At 45.6% G+C, this 18,599-nt stretch overlaps 1 protein-coding gene across 1 annotated transcript; it reads right to left on the bottom strand.

Moving 5' to 3' along the window:
• Positions 1-3,578: 3,578 nt before the first annotated feature.
• ndufaf4 (NADH:ubiquinone oxidoreductase complex assembly factor 4) lies at positions 3,579-16,328 on the bottom strand. The gene is made up of 3 exons (XM_038799550.1): positions 16,061-16,328; positions 6,527-6,621; positions 3,579-4,558 (listed from the first exon to the last, which is right to left on the bottom strand). Exons 1-3 carry the CDS (start codon positions 16,194-16,196, stop codon positions 4,259-4,261), a joined length of 531 nt encoding a protein of 176 aa, XP_038655478.1. The 5' UTR covers positions 16,197-16,328; the 3' UTR covers positions 3,579-4,258.
• Positions 16,329-18,599: the final 2,271 nt, after the last annotated feature.

Here is an 18,599-nt window from a genome sequence, read left to right as displayed (position 1 = left end):
TCCCGGGTCCCACATTGCTAAGTAAGTAAAGTAGACTTAGGAATAACCACTGTTTCAGTTTAAACTTTTAAGTTATTTTATTATTATATATTTTTTCTTTTAAAAGATGCAATTACTGTCTTACTTCAATTAAGGTGTGGTGAATCATTGCTTTTAGCGTAATGCTAAGAATCCACTTGGTTATAACTTGAAAGGTTTCCATTTATCACCTAACTGAAACCCTCATCCAGGCTTGGGGTATCGGAATTGCCAAAGCTGGTGGAGGGGAGGAAGGCTGACGTGTGGCCTTCCCCTCACTTGTTGCCCGGCGATGGATTCTGTTGGAATGGTGGTCGACAATGCCACCGAGGGTGGCGGCCTGGCTGGGGCACCTGTACAGCTTTCTCCAGCTGGAAAAGATCAAGTTCAAACTGAGGGGATCAATTGAGGGGCTGAGTCACAGTGAGGACTCTTCATGACCATGTTTGAGGAATAGTTTGGCGGGGGGAGGGGAGGGGGGGGGGGGGGGGGGGGACCTGCACAAACTGTGAAGAATGTTTTTTGATTTATTTACGTTTTTGTATCTTGAGAATAGATTTAGACTATGTTTGGAATAAAATACATTTTTTTTTAAAAAGTGTTTGCTATGGGCAAGACTAGGCCTGGAATAGAACAGTACAGCACAGAACAGGCCCTTCGGCCCTCAATGTTGTTCCGAGCAATGATCACCCTACTCAAACCCACGTATCCACCCGTAACCCAACAAACCCCCCCTTAACCTTACTTTTTAGGACACTACGGGCAATTTAGCATGGCCAATCCACCTAACCCATCACATCTTTGGACTGTGGGAGGAAACCGGAGCACCCGGTGGAAACCCACGCACACACGGGAGGACGTGCAGACTCCACACAGACAGTGACCCAGCCGGGAATCGAACCTGGGACCCTGGAGCTGTGAAGCATTTATGCTAACCACCATGCTACCGTGCTGGGTTGCATGGGGCGGTGATGGAGTGGTGAGCTTAAAAACTGAATGTTTTTAATTACACTCTGCAGCTCTATCTGTCCTGAAACCAATGGATGAAAATGAATTTGCAAAAAAAAAAAAAAAAAAATTCCCTCCAACAAGTCATTATCTGACTCGAATTGTCAACCATTCCTCTCTCCACAGATACCACCAGGCATGTTTTGCTCTCCAACAGTTTGTTTTTATTTCAAAGTTCCTAGTCAGCTCTCTGTTCTGGGAGGCAATCGATGGGCGCAGTGGGGCTATCACAGAATGTTAACTATTAATTTTAAAGAAGCACCAACTTTCAACAAATTACGTGATGTGATCCCTATTTCTTCACCCTCAAGTGCAATTCTGTTTTAATCTTACAGCCAATCTGCCATTTTTTTAATAATCCATTAAGAACCACACTACCCTCCAAAGCGAAGCTTCAATCCCTTCCTTTATGTGTTTTAATACCTCTTGAATTAAATATTCAAGAAACCAGTTTTAGAAACAGTAAAAATACCAGAACTACTTGTGTGGATATCAACATATCGTTCACATTATTCCAGTCCAAGGAACACTCTTTTTCCTGCTAATCTTGGCCTTCAACTCATCTATCTGTATGGTCACATCCCTCTAATTCAACACCATCACCTTTGTCCGAAGTGTCTTATCCACTTTAAACTACAGAAGTCTCAAGTTTATTTTTGAAGAAAAACTAATGTGACTTTTTTTGATGTAAAATTTAAATGATGTGCTGAAGCAGTTTATGATGAGGGTTTGAGGCAGATGAATGGACCTGACCGCGTCCATCATCAGTTTAAGCAGATAACCTAAGCAGAGAATATCAGGCATAAAGGTCTGTGGAAGAAAAGCAAAACATTTTTAAACTGCTGAGCAAAGAATTTGGTATTTGAAGGGAGACAGTTGGAAGTGACAACATGTAACCCTACCATTTTAATTTCACAAGCTGAAGATCAAGGATGTTAAACTGATAAGGAAAACGGACAGTAAACTGCTCTTATAAATTTACAACAAACTTCCACAGGAGCAGTTATATATTTTTAATAACCTGTCACAAGTCGGCTTCAATGAAGTTACTGTGAAAATCCCCGTGTCGCTACATTCTGGCGCCTGTTCGGGGAGGTCGGTACGGGAATTGAACCCGCGCTGCTGGCCTTGTTCTGCATTACAAGCCAGATGTTCAGCCCACTGTGCTAAACCAGCCCCTAATACAAGTTCCCCAGTCTAAAACCTTTAAATTCTCATTGAATGCAAGAAAATAAGCCATAAGAATTTGCAATTGAGCAGAATTGGCATTGTGAAAACTGTTTTACATAGTTAGTCAAAGTAAGCAGTAATTTAATTGCTATCGCCCAAGTCATCATATTCCAGCACCTGTGCAGGGAGTCTGATATGGGATTTGAACGCACGCTGCTGCCTTGTTTGCATTACAAGCCAGCTATTTAACCCACTGTGCTAAACCAGCCATTTTTCACCATATTTGCAAAGTAAAACGCAGGTGAAAAGTTTAGATTCAAAGCTAAAATGTATTCTCTGAAATATGCAAAAGTTTTGAAAATTGTTTAATAAAACTTGTTTGTCAAATTAGTATAGTTACATCGTTCATGCAAGTCCAAAGATCTGTAAGTTAGGTGGATTGGCTATGCTAAATTGCCCCTAGATGGGATCACAGGGAAAGGGTGAGGGTTTGGATTGGGCTGAGGTAGTGTGCTCCTTCGGAGGATTTGTGCAGACTTGATGGGCCGAATGGCCTCTTTCGGCACTGTAGTGATTCTCATCTATAATTTCCCATTCAAGTTTCCATCTTGGTCAAACTGCTCCCTCTACTGGTTATTTTGTGCAGCTTCTTAATTGCTTGCTGGGTAATGCGCTCAAAATGACTGCAAAATTTAATTTGAAATCACAGAAATATGTAATAGAGGTGTGAACAAATTACACACATTAGTCCCAAAGATAAATGCTACTTGATTTTTCTCCCCCCTCACATAAGCAACAGTGCAGCTAAATGCAATTGAAGGGGAAAAAGTTATAGTTATACAGCACCTTTCACAGCCTCAAGCTGTCTCAAAGTACTTCTTAACAAATAAAAGCCTTTTGAAGGATTGTAATGTAGGGAAGGGAAGGCAGGCAATGGTCTGATGTTCAGCAATGAGTTTAAGAGCCACAGCGGTGTTAGCTAAGAGACAAATGCTGGCCAGAACATCAGAGAAATTCCTACTTCCCTGAATAGCGCCATTGGATGTTTTTAATGTTAACCCAAGAGTAAACCTCAGCTTGTCATCTCACCTATAAAATATCTCCCACAATGCAGCAGTCGCTCGGTATTCCCACAATGCAGCAGTTGCTCAGTATTACACAAAAGCGATAGCCTGGATTATATACTCCGAATTGGGTCTTGAAACCATGGCCATTTTCCTCAGGGCGCAAGAAAATTTCCTCTCTCTCTGGTCAAATCTAGTAAGTGGCTCCAATTTACCTGTGTGTATCGATCCAAGAAAACAAACATCCTGTAGCGTCAGTGCTGCAAAAAGGTGGAACAACCTCAGAGAGGCACGAATTAATAGAGAGGAGAATTAAACCGTAGCTTCAATGAAACTTTATCCTGAATATTGTTGCTCACAATTTGGGTTTCCAATGTTTGCAGACAAGCATTTTAACTGCATCAGTGCATCCAAGGTTAAAGTACATTCGCAAGCTTGGAGGAAATTAAAAAAATGTGTTTGCACTTTACTTCTCATTTTACATCAACAGGATGAAAAAGAGAAAACGTCCCCAAGATACAATATATTGAGATAAACAGTTTGTTGACCAAGGTTTAAGTGAACACAGTATTACATTGCAAGAGACCTATATTGAAACCAGGCAGTCACCAGTCAGTATAAAGCATGCATTGGAGCTCATAGTTTCTATCATTTACTAGAAATGAAACATATACTTATCCCACACCAAGCTGGCCAGAATGGCTGCACATTTCCACGGTTACGTGTTCCTGAGTTTTAATGGGATAAATCAATAGATTGTAGTGGGACACTTGCTACAGTATGAACAGTTAACAAGCGAAAGAGTACACTGCAGTGGTGATTACCTATTGTGGTGTAGATCATGTTCAAAGTACAGCTTTGTGGTCTTCATCTAGTTCATGCACAGGTCTCAGTAGAAGTCTAATGCTACAAGACAAACTGTTCCCATGACCTGAACACATCAACCTCCTCTATCATCAAGAATTCAAATATTAACAGTCTGAAAACGTGTGCAATTGCTACATTGCAGCTAGACGCTCCGTCGTATTTTGTGTTGGTGGTAGAACTTTTATTTCAAATGGTTTGAAAAATTCCAGCAGTCCTACAACATCCTTGAGGTCTAGACTGTAATCTTCAGCTATTTTGTCAATTGTCCATACTTTGGGCTGGAGCTTGTGGTTGTTGAGGATTATAAGGACCTCCGGTATGCTCAGCTTGCCTTTGGGAACCGTTGTAATGTTGTACAGCTCATAATTCAAAGCAGATTTCAGGAGTCGGTGCTCCTGCACCTTCTTGGATGTTTTGGCAGTCACAAGTCTCTGGAAAGGTGAAATAATAAAAACAGTAAAATGTCTAAGAGCACGGTAATTATTAGGAAGAAAAAATGCTTTCAGAAACAATATATGACATAATCAAAGGTTACAACATGTTACAGCAAACCTGTTCTACTGAAAATGGAGCAGATCTAGAATCAAGTGAATTTGGAACTGAGAAGAAACTGAGAAGACCTCGCCCCAATAGCAAAATAAGTGAAACACCAGAACTCTTCAGCATATATGGCAGCAGAGATGGAAGAGGAGGAATATAAAGGGCCAACCATCATTGCTGAGATATTGGGCACATTGCACAAGGCCATATTTACAAACAGTTAATTTGAATCAAAATTGTTTAATTTGGGAAATTTGTCAATTCACTTCCCACAGGGCTGTTGCATTAAGACTTTCAGAACACATTGTTGGATGATCTTCCCTTACCTAGCATGTGTAATTTTTAGGGGACACTACATTTGCAATGATTGTCAATTTTTTCCATCTTGCAGTCCAACTTTTTAAGTTGATTTACACACTTTTTCCAGTACCGTGATGAAGACCGAGTATATTGATTCCTGCACTTAATTCCAGCCATGCAGCTTTGCAAATGAAGATCGAGTTTTTCCTATATAAACAACCTGTTAATATTAAAGCTGCAACACAATTATGAGAGGAAAGGACAAATGGAACAGATGGAACAATCTGTGACCCAGATTTCATTGCTTCTGTCTGGAGGCATAAATTACAACCATTACTGCAGTGGCAGAGAAGTCATACTCTTTTTAAAAACTCCTTCATGGGATATGGGCGTTGCTGATTATGCCAGCATTTGTTGCTCATCGAGACTGCCACTGAGAAGGTGAGCTCCCTTCTTGGACGCTGCAGTCCATGTGTTGTAGAAACACCCACGGTGCTGTTAGGGAGGGAGTTCCAGGTCACTGACCCAGTGACAGTGGAGGAATGGCGATATATTGCCAAGTCAGACGCGGAGGGGAAAGTCCATATGCCTTAGCCTTTTGTCCTTCTAGATGGTAGCTATCGTGGGTTTGGAAGTTGCCACATAAGGAGTTTTGGTGAATTCCTGCAATGAATCTTGTCGACGGTAAACACTGAGGCCCACTGCTGATCGGTGGTGGAGGTAGTGAATGTTTAAGGTGGTGGGCGGAGTGCCAATCAAGCAGGCTGCTCCCAAGCACATTTGTCACCTTGCTATCGGTCAACAGAAATTGTCAGAAAGAGCCAAACACTGCTCTCTCTTCTGAAAGATACTGCAGCTATACCTGGGCACCTCCCAATTTAATTGCTCCAGCATTCAACTGATTGGACTGCGAGTCAAATGTGCTTTCACATCTGGTGCTATTGTGAGAGGCTCTCTTTAATATTTTGCTTTGAAAACCATCCATTAATTTCCTTACTCTGAAAAACCCTTCTGCAGAAGACGTCTAACCCATTGCTAATACTCTTCAAAACGCCAATAAGAGAAGCAACTAAAATGGGTCAGTCAAACAACACCTGCATCTGCTACTGACATCCAGGAAAGGATTGGCAAGCCTTGGGGGAAAAAAAATGTTCGGACTTCAAATTTTGTTTTAAATCGTCCAAACAGACGTGGGATTAAAGAACTGTATGAGAGATTTAGAAAACTGGTGTCACTTGACACCACTGAGAATCCAAATAACAGGTCCAGTTACAATGGGGAGAATAATGAGATCAAAAGGACAGAAATTCCACAGTAATGGGCACAAGTGCAGAATTACAAAGCACTAAGAACCATACCCGTTCACCATGTCGAAAGTATTTTAAGCAGCTTCAAATGTAGGCACATTTGAAAGGTAACGTTCATTTTATTCAGTGATGCTCGAATCAACATGGAAACAAAGGGCCAGGAGGTAAATTATTTGCCAAAACACAGGACAAATGAAAGTTTTATCCACGTTGTTATATGTTCATCAGTGTGTCATCGATTACAATGTTTACCGTTGCAGGAATATCCTTCGAATCAACATAAACATCCTTGAGTAAAGACAAAAGTTCTTCATTCTTGTCATGGACTTCATGTACTTCAGGGTGGCCTGTAAAAAAACAACAGCATTTAATTGCCTGATTCTGAATAAAAGATGTACCCACACACCAACTAAGCCCAAAGAAAGACAAAAACTGTTTTGCCATGAAACATGGATGTACATATTTATGAATTTGTCAATTAAAGCAATCAGACACAATGCAGGACGTGATTAATTATGATGTATCTCACAAAAGATTTGACAGCACAACTTTGGGCTAATTTCTCTGCTACTGGCTCCTTAATATAATTCAGAAACACGGTAAATATGTTAGTATTAACCTAAATACAAGCAGAGATTTTCAAACTCTTCACCAAAATAAACAAACAAATAGTCAGATAGGTTAAGAAGGGGAAAACATATCTGTAAATCTGCACAGAGTAACTGCACTGGAAGCAATTTTTTAAAATTAATTTACGGGATATGGGTGCCGCTGTTTAGGCCAGCATTTATTGCCCATCCTTAATTGACCGTCAGAAAGTGGTGGTGAGCTGCCTTCTTGAACCACTGCAGACCCCGAGGTGCATGTACACCCTACTGTGCTGTTAGGGAGGTAGTTCCAGGATTTTGCCCCAGCAACAGTGAAGGAGCATTGATATATTTCCAAGTCAGGGTGGTCAGTGACTTGGAGGGGAACCTCCAGGTGGTGGGGTTCCCAGGTATCTGCTGCTCTTGGTCCTTCTGGATGGAGGGCGCTGCTGAAGGATGCTTGGCAAGTTCCTGCAGTGCATCTTGTAGATGGTACACATGACTGCCACTGTCAGTCGGTGATGGAGGGATTGAATGTTTGTGGAAGGGGTAGAACTTAGTGCATTCTATGCTCGGTTTGAGCAGGTAACCAACAATCCGCTGTAGAGTGCCCCAGCTGCCCACAACTCACCCATACCCACCATCACAGTTTCCGAAGTCAGATCGGCCTTCCTGAAAATGAACCCACGGAAGGCGATGGGCCCGGACGGGATCCCTGGTCGTGCACTCAGAGCCTGCGCATACCAGCTGGCAGAGGTATTCACAGACATCTTTAACCTATCCCTACTCCACTCCGAGGTCCCCACCTGCTTCAAGAAGACCATCATCATACCGGTACCAAAGAAGAACCAGGCAATATGCCTCAATGACTACCGCCCGGTGGCCCTGACGTCAGTTGTAATGAAGTACTTCGAGAGGCTGATCATGAAGCGCATCACCTCCATACTCCCGGAACGCCTTGACCCACTTCAATTCGCATACCGTCGCAACCGGTCTACATCAGACGCATTTCCCTGGCCCTACACTCATCCCTAGAGCATCTCGAAAACAAGGACTCCTACATCAGACTCCTATTTATTGACTACAGCTCCGCCTTCAACACCATAATCCCAGCCAAGCTCATATCAAAGCTCCAAAACCTAGGACTTGGCTCTCCACTCTGCAACTGGATCCTTGACTTTCTGACCAACAGACCACAATCAGTAAGAATGAACACCAACACCTCCTCCACAATAGTCCTCAATACCGGTGCCCCGCAAGGCTGCGTACTTAGCCCCCTACTCTACTCCCTGTATACAAACACGACTGCGTGACAAAACTTGGTTCCAACTCCATCTACAAGTTTGCTGACGATACGACCATAGTGGGCCGGATCTCGAATAACGACGAGTCCGAATACAGGAGGGAGATAGAGAACCTAGTGGAGTGGTGTAACGACAACAATCTCTCCCTCAATACCAGCAAAACTAAAGAGCTGGTCATCGACTTCAGGAAGCAAAGTACTGTACACACCCCTGTCAGCATCAACGGGGCCGAGGTGGAGATGGTTAGCAGTTTCAAATTCCTAGGGGTGTACATCATCAAAAATCTGTTCTGGTCCACTCACGTCGATGCTATCACCAAGAAAGCACAACAGCGCCTATACTTCCTCAGGAAACTAAGGAAATTCGGCATGTCCACATTAACCCTTACCAACTTTTACAGATGCACTATAGAAAGCATCCTATCGGGCTGCATCACAGCCTGGTATGGCAACTGCTCGGCCCAGGACCGCAAGGACCTTCAGAGACTCGTGAATACCGCCCAGTCCATCACACGAACCTGCCTCCCATCCATGGACTCTACACCTCCCGCTGCCGGGGGAAAGCGGGCAGCATAATCAAGGATCCTCCCACCCGGCTTACTCACTTTTCCAACTTCTTCCATCGGGCAGGAGATACAGAAGTCTGAGAACACGCACGAACAGACTCAAAAACAGCTTCTTCCCCACTGTCACCAGACTCCTAAATGACCCTCTTATTGACTGACCTCATTAACACTACACCCTGTATGCTTCAACCGATGCCAATGCTTATGTAGTTACATTGTATATCTTGTGTTGCCCTATTATGTATTCTCATGTATTTTCTTGAATTTTGTTTAATTCCCTTTTCTTCCATGTACTGAATGATCTGTTGAGCTGCTTGCAGAAAAATACTTTTCACTGTACCTCGGTACACGTGACAATAAACAAATCCAATCCAATCAAGCGGTTGCTTTGTCCTGGGTGATGTCAAGCTTCTTGAGTGTTGGAGCTGCACTCATCCAGGCAAGTGGAGAGTATTCCATTACACGCCTGATTTGTGCCATATTAGATGGTGGACATGCTTTGGCGGGGGGGGGGGGGGGGGGGGGGGGGGGGGGGTGGTTGTCGGCAGGAGAGGCGTTTCTCGCTGTAGGATTCCAAGCCTTCGACTTTGACCTGCTCTGGTAGCCATAGTATTAATTTGACTGGTCCAATTCAGTTTCTGATCAAAGGTAAATGTTGATTGTGGAGGATTCAGCAATGATGATGCCATTGAATGTCAAGGGGCGATGGTTAGATCCTCTCTTGTAGGAGATGGTCATCACCCGGCACTTGTGTGGCACGAATGTAGCTTGCCACTTGTCTGCCCAAGACTGAATATTGTCCAGGTCTTGCTGCATTTGAACAAGAACTGCTTCATTATCTGAGCAGTTGCGAATGGTGCTGAACACTGCGCAGTCATAAGTGAACATTCCCATTTCTGGCCTTATGATGGTAGGGAGGTCTTTGACGAAGCAGGTCAAGATGGTTGGGCCTGGGGCACTACCCGGAGGAACTCCTGCAGTAATGTCATAGGACGGAGATAATCTTACTTTGTGCCAGGTGTGATCCAACTAGCGGAGACGTTCCCTCTCACCACCAACACCCCCCCCCCGCCCAAAACCCCCGTTTGGTGTCATTGTCAGTCAAATGCTGCCTTGATGTCAAAGGCAGTCACTCCCATCTCACCTCTGGCATTCAGCTATTTTGTCCATGTTGAAACCAAGGCTGTAATGAGGGCTGCAGCTGACTGACCCTGGCAAAAACCCAAACTGAGCATCCGTGAGCAGGTTATTGCTGAGTAAGTGCCGCATGAAAGCACTGTTGATGACTCCTTCCATCACTTTGTTGATGGTGGAGGGTAGACAGATAGGGTAGTAATTGGCTGGGTTTGGTTTCTCCTGTTTCTTACAGGACACACCTGGGCAATTTTCCAAATTGCAGGGTAGATGCCAGTGTTGTAGCTGTACTGGAACAGCTTGGTTAGGGGTCTGGCAAGTTCTGGAGCACAAGTCTTTCAGTACCATTGCAGAATGTTGCCAGCCCCGATCTGATCAAGGTATATAAAATACTAAAAAGAGAGATTTACATGGTCAGCACTGTTGCTTCACAGTTCCAGGGTCCCAGGTTTGATTCCCGGCTTGGATCCCTGTTTGTGCGGAGTCTGCATGTTCGCCCCGTATCTGCGTGGGTTTCCTCCGGGTGCTCCAGTTTCCTCCCACAGTCCAAAGATGTGCAGGTTAGGTGGATTGGCCATGCTAAATTGTCCTCAGCGTCCAAAAAAAAAGGTTAGGTGGGGTCACTGGGTTATGGGGATAGGGTGGAGGTGTGGGCTTAAGTGGGATGCTCTTTCCAAGGGCTGGTGTAGACTTGATGGGTCGAATCGCCTCTTTCTACACTGTAAATTCTATATAGTAAACATAGACAAATGTTCGCTTTGTGGGGCAATCTAGAATGAGAGGTCACAGCTACAGATGAGGCGGTAGATTTAGAACCGAAAGGAGGAGGAACTACCTCCTCTTGCAGAGGGTAGTGAATATTTCTGCCCCATAGTGCGGTGGAGTCAGAGTGATCAAATGCTTTAAAGGAGATATATTTCTGATTTTAAAAACTGGTTGAAGGGATGTTGGGAACAGGTAGGGAGTGGAGTTGAGATCAGGAAGAGATCAGCCATGGTCTGATTGACTGGCTGAGCAGGCGTGAAGGGCTGAATTTCCTACTTCTGCTCCTAATTCCTAGGTCGGTTCCCTCATCACCTGCTGCAGTCCCAGTCTTGGAGCTATGTCCTTTAGGACCCGGCCAGCTCAATCTGCGGCGGTACTACCAAGGCACGCTTGGTGATGGACATTGAGGTCCCCACACAAGAGTATATTTTGCACCCTTGGCACCCTCAGTATTTCCCAATATTATTATTAAGTGGTGTTCAACATGGAGGAGTACTGATTCATCAGCTGATGGTGGCCGATATGTGGTAATCAGCAGGAGATTTTCTTGCCCATGTTTAATCTGTAGCCATGACACTTCATGGGGTCCAGAATCTATGTTGAGGACTCCCAGGGATACTGCCTCCCGGCTGTATACCACTGTGCCTCCACCTCTGCTGGATCTGTCCTGCCAGTGAGACAGGACATACCCAGCAACGGCGATGGTGATGTCTGTGACATTGCAAGGTATGATTCTGCGAGTATGACTGTCAGGCTGTTGCTTGACTAGTCTGTGAGACAGCTTTCCCAACTTTGGCACAAGCCGCCAGTTGTCAGTTAAGGAGGACTTTACAGCGTCGACAGGGCTGGCTTTGCCATTGTTGTTTCTGGTGCCTGGGTCAATGCCGGGTAGTCAGTTTGGTTTCATTCCATTTTAGTAGCGGTTGATGTGAACCTGATGATCCGGTTTGAACCGCCTCTCTTTGGCGCGGTGGTCGTGTCCCTGTGGTGGTCATATCCCTCCTGCTCACTTATGATCAGAGACTTGGATGAGGCAGATCCAGATGAGACAGCAGCTTTCTACCTAACAATCCCACTGGAGACTGAGCCCAGTTGTGGATTGTGGTGTGGTATGCTATTGGAATAAAAATCTTGAAAGCTCGGGACTCAGATTATCACCTGCCATTCTCTTCAATCCCTTCTTCAGAGTTTCAACAGTTCGTTCCACCAAACCATCTGATGCGCAGTACGCACAAGGTGTATACCATTCTTTTGCACAAATTCTTGATATATTTCACTTGGAAGCACAGTGACAGCTGAAACAAGCTGGCGGGTCACAAGTTGCAAAGATTTGACATCGATAGTCACAGGAGCTGTAACAGTACTCATGATATGTGCTTCCAATTCGGATGCACAGCTACAACAACCAGAAACATGTGGTCATGAAAGGTCCCACAAAAATCCACAAGCAGTCTGGACCTCCGCCTATCAGGCCACTCAAAAGTGGTGCTGGAGGTGCCATCTTCTGGTTTGTCTGACATGCCAAACAGGATTTCCCCTTGTTCTCCAAGTCCAGATCCATGTTAGGCCACCAAACATACAACCTGGCAAGACTTTTCCTTCTAGAAGCACCTGGATGAGCCTCATGAATTTCATTCATGACTTGCAAACAACCAGGGGGAGGAACGAACAGTCTTGACTCCCCACAATATGCATCAGTTCTGCACATTTAATTTGTCCCTGCACTTCACACCAGGTTTCAACTCATCATCTTCTATGATAATTGGCTACCCTTGCATCAGAAATCTTTGAACTTGCAACAGAATAAGATCTCTGTCCAGCCACTGCTTCATCTGCTTCGTACTTACTGGGGAATATAAGAACATAAGAACTAGGAGCAGCCATCTGGCCCCTCGAGCCTGCTCCGCCACTCAACAAGATCATGGCTGATCTTTTTGTGGACTCCGCTCCACTTACCTGCCTGCTCATCAGAACCCTCAATTGCTTTACTGTTCAAAAATTTATCTTTGCCTTAAAAACATTCAATGAGGTAGCCTCAACTGCTTCACTGGGCAGGAATTCCAGAGATTCACAACCCTTTGGGTGAAGAAGTTCCTCCTCAACTCAGTCCTAAATATACTCTCCCTTATTTTGAAGCTATGCCTCCTAGTTCTAGTTTCACACATCAGTTTTTTTTATATGTTTTTACAAGATTCCCCCTTCATTCTTCCAATGCCATTCTTCAAATTCCAATGAGTATAAACCCAGTCTTTTCATAAGCCAAGCCAATCCTCTCAACCAGAGTGCAGCTGGAAGTACTGGGAGCTGGTGTTGTTTGTCCATATTCTCGTCATAGGAGCGTTGTTCAGGAGCTTCACCCAGGAAGTGAACCCTGTTCCAAACGCGAACCGCTCTGTTGATACTGGGGGCACTATTGATCAATATTGCCACCCCCATGGCCCTCGTCCCCTAGCAGGAATGGTAGATCTATCCCACCCAGCCCTTCCTAACCCGGTCAGTCCTGCTCTCTCAGGTGTGTCTCTTGGAGGAAGACTATTTTGGCTTAATGTTTCTTAAGTGGGCGACACCCAACATGCCCGCCAACAGCGCATCCTCCATGGGGATCTGCCTCTGCACTCCGGGGTTTCCCGTTGTCCAGAGAGCGCCTAACATGGCTGCCAGCCCCTGTACTCCGGGGTCTCTCTTCGCCCAGAGACTGTACTAGGTGGTTGGTTGCAGTCCTTCCTTGCTCCGGGCCCTTGGTAGCCATATTGCCGCTTCTGTTTTTTTTCTTCCTTTCCCTATATCCCCAGTCCCACCCCTTTCCCGTGCTCCTCCCTGCTCTTTTCCCCCATTGCTGCCCCATCCCCACTGTTTGTGCCCCCTCCCCTCCGGCGCTGTACCCACTGTCGGGGGTGCAGCGCGACCTCAGACTGCTGCATGCTCCCTGCGCTAGCTTTCCCACTAGTGTGGTGACCCCCCTCGTGGGAGTTACTGTCACGTTTTTCTCTAGTCCACTCTCTCTTTCCCAATCTTGTCCTGCACTCCTTTCGCTTGCCACTCTGCTTTCCCTTTTCCGCTGCTCTCTTTCTCTCGAATGAGGCCATTCTCCTGCACGAAGCAGTCTCTGCTTGTCGCTGTGTTCGGGAGGGGAGGAGGAGAGAAGAGATACAGGTGCTTATTCTCTCCCCCCCCCCCCCCCCCATGTCTGTTCGTCACCATGCTGTCGTTCCTTGTCATGGGCCCTTTATCGCTTTCCCTGCTGTCGCTGTTCCAATCCGTCCTCCATGTCGAACTTGTCTGCCTCAACAGGGGCTATGAAAAAGTGTTCCTTGCCTTGGTATATGACCGAAAGCTTTGCTGGGTACATCATACCAAAGCGTACGCCATCCTTGTACAGTGCTACCTTCGCCCGGTTAAATTCCACCCGGCGCTTGGCCAGGTCAGCCCCAGTGTCCTGATATTTTGTGTCCTTCCCAGCTGCAGTTCTTGGACTGTCTGACCCAGCACAGGATTCTTTCCCGGTCCTGGTACCGGTGCAGTTTGGCTATTACTGCCCTCGGTTGCTCCCCGGCTTTGGGTTTTGGGCGCAGCGACCTGTCTATTTTTGATGGGTCGGGGAAGGTCTCCCTACCAGATTGTCCAGCATCTGGGCCACAGTTTGTGGGGTCCCTGCCCTCGATCCTCTCCGGTAGGCCCACGATCCGCAGGTTTTGCCTTCTTGAGTCATTCTCCTGGTGCTCAGCTTTACCCCTCAGGCTGCCCTGTGTCGCAAACAACCACGCCACCTCTTTCTCCAGTGCCAAGATCCGATTACTCTGGTCGGTTGCGGCTTTCTCCAAGTCCTTGCTGGTTGCCTCTTGGGCTTCCAGTCTCTTTTCTCCTCTGCTCAGGGTGAGCTGTATTTGTGCCAGAGTTTCGGCCACCACATCCTGAATGTCCGCTTTTATCTCTAGCTGGTGCTCCCTTAGTGTCTCCGTCAAGGACGCCTTCGAGCTCTCTCCCCCCCCCCCTCCCCCCCTCCATGAAGGAGGGTTTTGTGGTTTGTTCGTAGCTGCCCTGCCCTTCCTGCTCCAGTGAAACTTGCGCTCCGCCACGTCATGCACTGCTCGGCTCATCCGATTGCTGCTGTTCCTGGTCCCTTCCACTTGGGCATTTTTTTCCTCTCTTTCTTTCTTCCCCCATCTTACTAAGGTCGAGGAATGAGGTGCTGAGTTTTCGTTAAAAAGTGTTTTTTTTTCAAATCCACAGGAGGAGAGCCACCTGACGTGCAACTGCTCAGCACATTGTCATCACAAGACAATGATTTGGATAGTGTGGAGAAGCTCGGGTTGTTCTCCTTCAAGAGATCTGGTAGAGATGGTCTATGCCCTTGCTTCCTACCCATTATATGCAATATAGACTTCCAATGCCCTGAGCAAAGGTATGGATTCTCCAGTGGACATTCAAAGATTAATCTCTGCCAAAGTAAGGGTTGGCACTCAGTTAGTCTCAAGTTGGCTTGTGGGTCTCTTCATTAATTACATGCAGGGAGGCTCCAATGTCAACCCCCATCTCTATTTGTTATCGACCACCACTGTAATAAAAATAGGATCTGCTGGTGTCTCATTCACATTAAACATGCTGTAGGTTTGTCCACTGCCTGTTCTGAGCTGTCTAATTGATGCGTAGGGATTGAGGCATCTTCCAATTCAAATTTTCTTGCTCAGCCTTCGCCTTGTGCTTCCACATGTGATGTCCTCATAATTAAATTTCACAATCTTAAATTTCATAATTAATCCAGCGACCTGTTGGGGTTTATTTATAATAATCTTTTTTAGTGTCACAAGTAGGCTTACATTAACACTGCAATGAAGTTATGGTGAAATGCCCCTAGTCGCCACATTCCGGCGCCTGTTCGGGTACACAGAGGGAGAATTCAGAATATCCAAATTACCTAATAGCAAGTCTTTCAGTACTTGTGGGAAGAAACCAGAGCACCCGGAGGAAACCCACGCAGACACAGGTAGAACGTGCAGACAGTGACCAAAGCCGGTAATCGAACCTGGAACCCTGGCTCCGTGAAGCAACATGTTAACTACTGTGCTACCGTATTTTGAGGCCAGAGTAAACGGGTTGGGGGTGTACTTTACAGGGATTTTACTTCATAAATCACAGTAACCAAGTTACAGAAAATTGCTTTCTGATGAAAATGAACGGCTTGAAAAAGATTGAAAGCGACGATGGGCTGTGAATCGTCACATAACCTCAACATCACCTTGACCTGGCAGCTTCACACAAACGAACTTGGTTTGCAACAAGAAGAAAACTCTTCTAAATTATGGGAAATGCGAAAAGCAGAACAAACGCAAACACATCCCGCTCAAGAGGGGATACGGTACGGCTGGGTTTGAGTGCCCAGGCCTTGGCCCAGTTGCCGCGCTGCCCCGTTAGCGTTGAGAACGGCACTCACTGTTGAGTTGCTGCTCGATCAGCCCCTTGCTGCTCGGGTGCCTCGGTGCGCTGCTCGGCTTCTGCTTGCCGATCTCCACGTGCGCTCTGTTCTCCAGGTTAAAGTTCCGTATTGCACGTGTCAAACGCGCCCCCATTATTACATCCTTCCCGAGCCTCCTGGCAACGTTCCGAAGAACTGCTCGTTTCCCGGGCCAACGTTCTTCACAACTCCCGGTTTCCCAGACAGTCCGCGCGCGACGTCAGAGCAAAGCCTCCCCGCCTCCCCCCGTGCAGCAAGCTAAAACACAGAGCTGCAACTCCCAGCATCAGCGAGAGGTACCGCCGCCTTCTGGCCATCAGGGCAGGAGGAATTGGCTTGTATTTTCTAAACTGGGGTGGAAGGGTTTCAGGCTCAAAACACTTGATTTAAATATCGTCCAGTTATACACAGACATGCTCATTCAGTGTTATCCCTCGCTATATAATTTGTAGTTATGAAATAACTTTAAAGTAGAAAGCATCAGGAGACTCTTCACAGAGATAATTCTCTTCAAGATCAAGGTCTAATTTGGCAGATTCGGAAGGCAGTTAGATGAAAGTTGATCCTCTGCAGTTTGAAATGAAATGAAATGAAAATCACTTATTGTCACAAGTAGGCTTCAATGAAGTTACTGTGAAAAGCCCCTAGTCACCACATTCCAGCACCTGTCCAAGGAGGCTGGTATAGGAATTGAACCGTACTGCTGGCCTGCTTGGTTTGCTTTAAAAACCAGTGATTAGCCCAGTGAGCTAAACCAGACTCATGTTTGTAAATCATTGGTTCCTCTCTACAAGGTCAAAACAGCAGCAAAGAATTAACTGACATTCCCTTGTATGTTTTACTTTAAACAAGATTGTTTTGCGATTCTAACAAAGTCTGAAATTTGAAACATGATACTTAACATTTATATCTAGAAATATAAAAGGTGAATTTGCTTGCAATTGTCCAGTTGAACAAAACAAATAACATAAATTTTAACTTGCAATCCACCTCGACCGTTCCATTTCTCATCTACAGGCTGACCCTCCTTAGTATCCATAAGACATAGGAGCAGAATTAGGCCACTCGGCCCATTGAATCTGTTCTGCCATTCACTCATGGCTGGTATTTTTCTCATCCCCATTCTCCTGCCTTCTCCCCATAACCGGTGATCCCCTTATTAATCAAGAACTTATCTATCCCTGTTTTAAAGACACTCAGTGATTTGGCCTCCACAGCCTTCTGCAGCATGGAGTCCCACAAATTCGCCTCTGGCTGAAGAAATTCCTCCTCATTTCTGTTTTAAAAGAGCATCCATTCTGTCTGAGGCTGTGCTCTCTGGTGTTAGTTTTTTCTATTAGTTGAAACATTCTCTCCACGTCCACTCTATTTAAGCCCCTCAGTATCATAAGTTTCAACAGGAATCCCCTCATCCTTCTAAACCCCAACGAGTACAGACCCAGAGTCCTCAACTGCTCCTCATATGACAAGCTCTTCATTCCAGGGATCATTCTTGTGAATCTCCTCTAGACCCTTTCCTCGGCCAGCACATCCGTCCTTAGAAAGAGGGCCCAAAACTGCTCACAATACTCCAAAAGGGGTCTGACCGGAGCATTATACAGCCTCAGAAGTGCATCCCTGCTCTAGTATGCTAGCCCTCTCGACATAAATGCTAACATTGCATTTGCCTTCCTAACTGCCGATTGAACCTGCACGTCAACCTTAAGAGAATCTTGAACTAGGACTCCTAAGTCCCTTTGTGCTTCTGATTTCCTAAGCCCTTTCCAAAAACACTATGTCAGTTTCCACACGCTGAGGACACCCAGCTCTTCCTTACCAACACATCTCTCAATCCCTCAGTTCTCTAAATTGCCGGTTTTTATATATTTATTCTTGTGGTGTGTGTATCACTGGCAGAGCGAGCATGTATTGTCTATCCCTGATGGTGGACCACCTTCTTGAACCGCTGTGGTCTGTGTGGTGTCGCTACACCAAAGTGCTGATAAGGAGGGAGTTATACAAATTTAACTCAGTGACGAAGGAATGGCGATATAGTTCCAAGTTAGGAAGGCCTGTGGCTTGGAGAGGAATGTGCAGGTGGTGGTGTTCCCATGTATTTGCTGCCCTTGTCCTTGGTGGTAGAGGTTTCAGGTTTGAAAGTTGTAATTGAAGGAGGCTTGATGAGTGGCTGCAGTGCATCTTGTAGATGGCACAGATTGTTGCCACTAAACACTTTTATTCGGCAATCACTCAACAACAAGCATGATTGTCCACCTAAGAAACTAAATACCAATGGTGGAGGGGCTGAATGTTTAATGTGTTGGATAGGGTGCCGTCAAGCAGGCTGCTTTGTCTTATATGGTGTCCAGCTTCTTGAGTATTGCTGAATGTTGAAACTGCACTCATCCTGACAAATGGATGGTATTCAATCACACTCCTGACTTGTAGATGGTGGACAGACTTTTGGCAGTGAGGAGATTAGTTACTTGCCACAAAATTCCCAGCCTCTGACCTGCTCTTGTAGCCACAGTGTATATAT

The sequence above is a fragment of the Scyliorhinus canicula genome, chromosome 6 (genome assembly GCF_902713615.1).
Source record: "Scyliorhinus canicula chromosome 6, sScyCan1.1, whole genome shotgun sequence".
Lineage (NCBI taxonomy): Eukaryota > Metazoa > Chordata > Chondrichthyes > Carcharhiniformes > Scyliorhinidae > Scyliorhinus > Scyliorhinus canicula.
The sequence above is the reverse complement of the archived record's forward strand: the minus strand, read 5'-3'. Positions and strand labels throughout refer to the sequence as shown.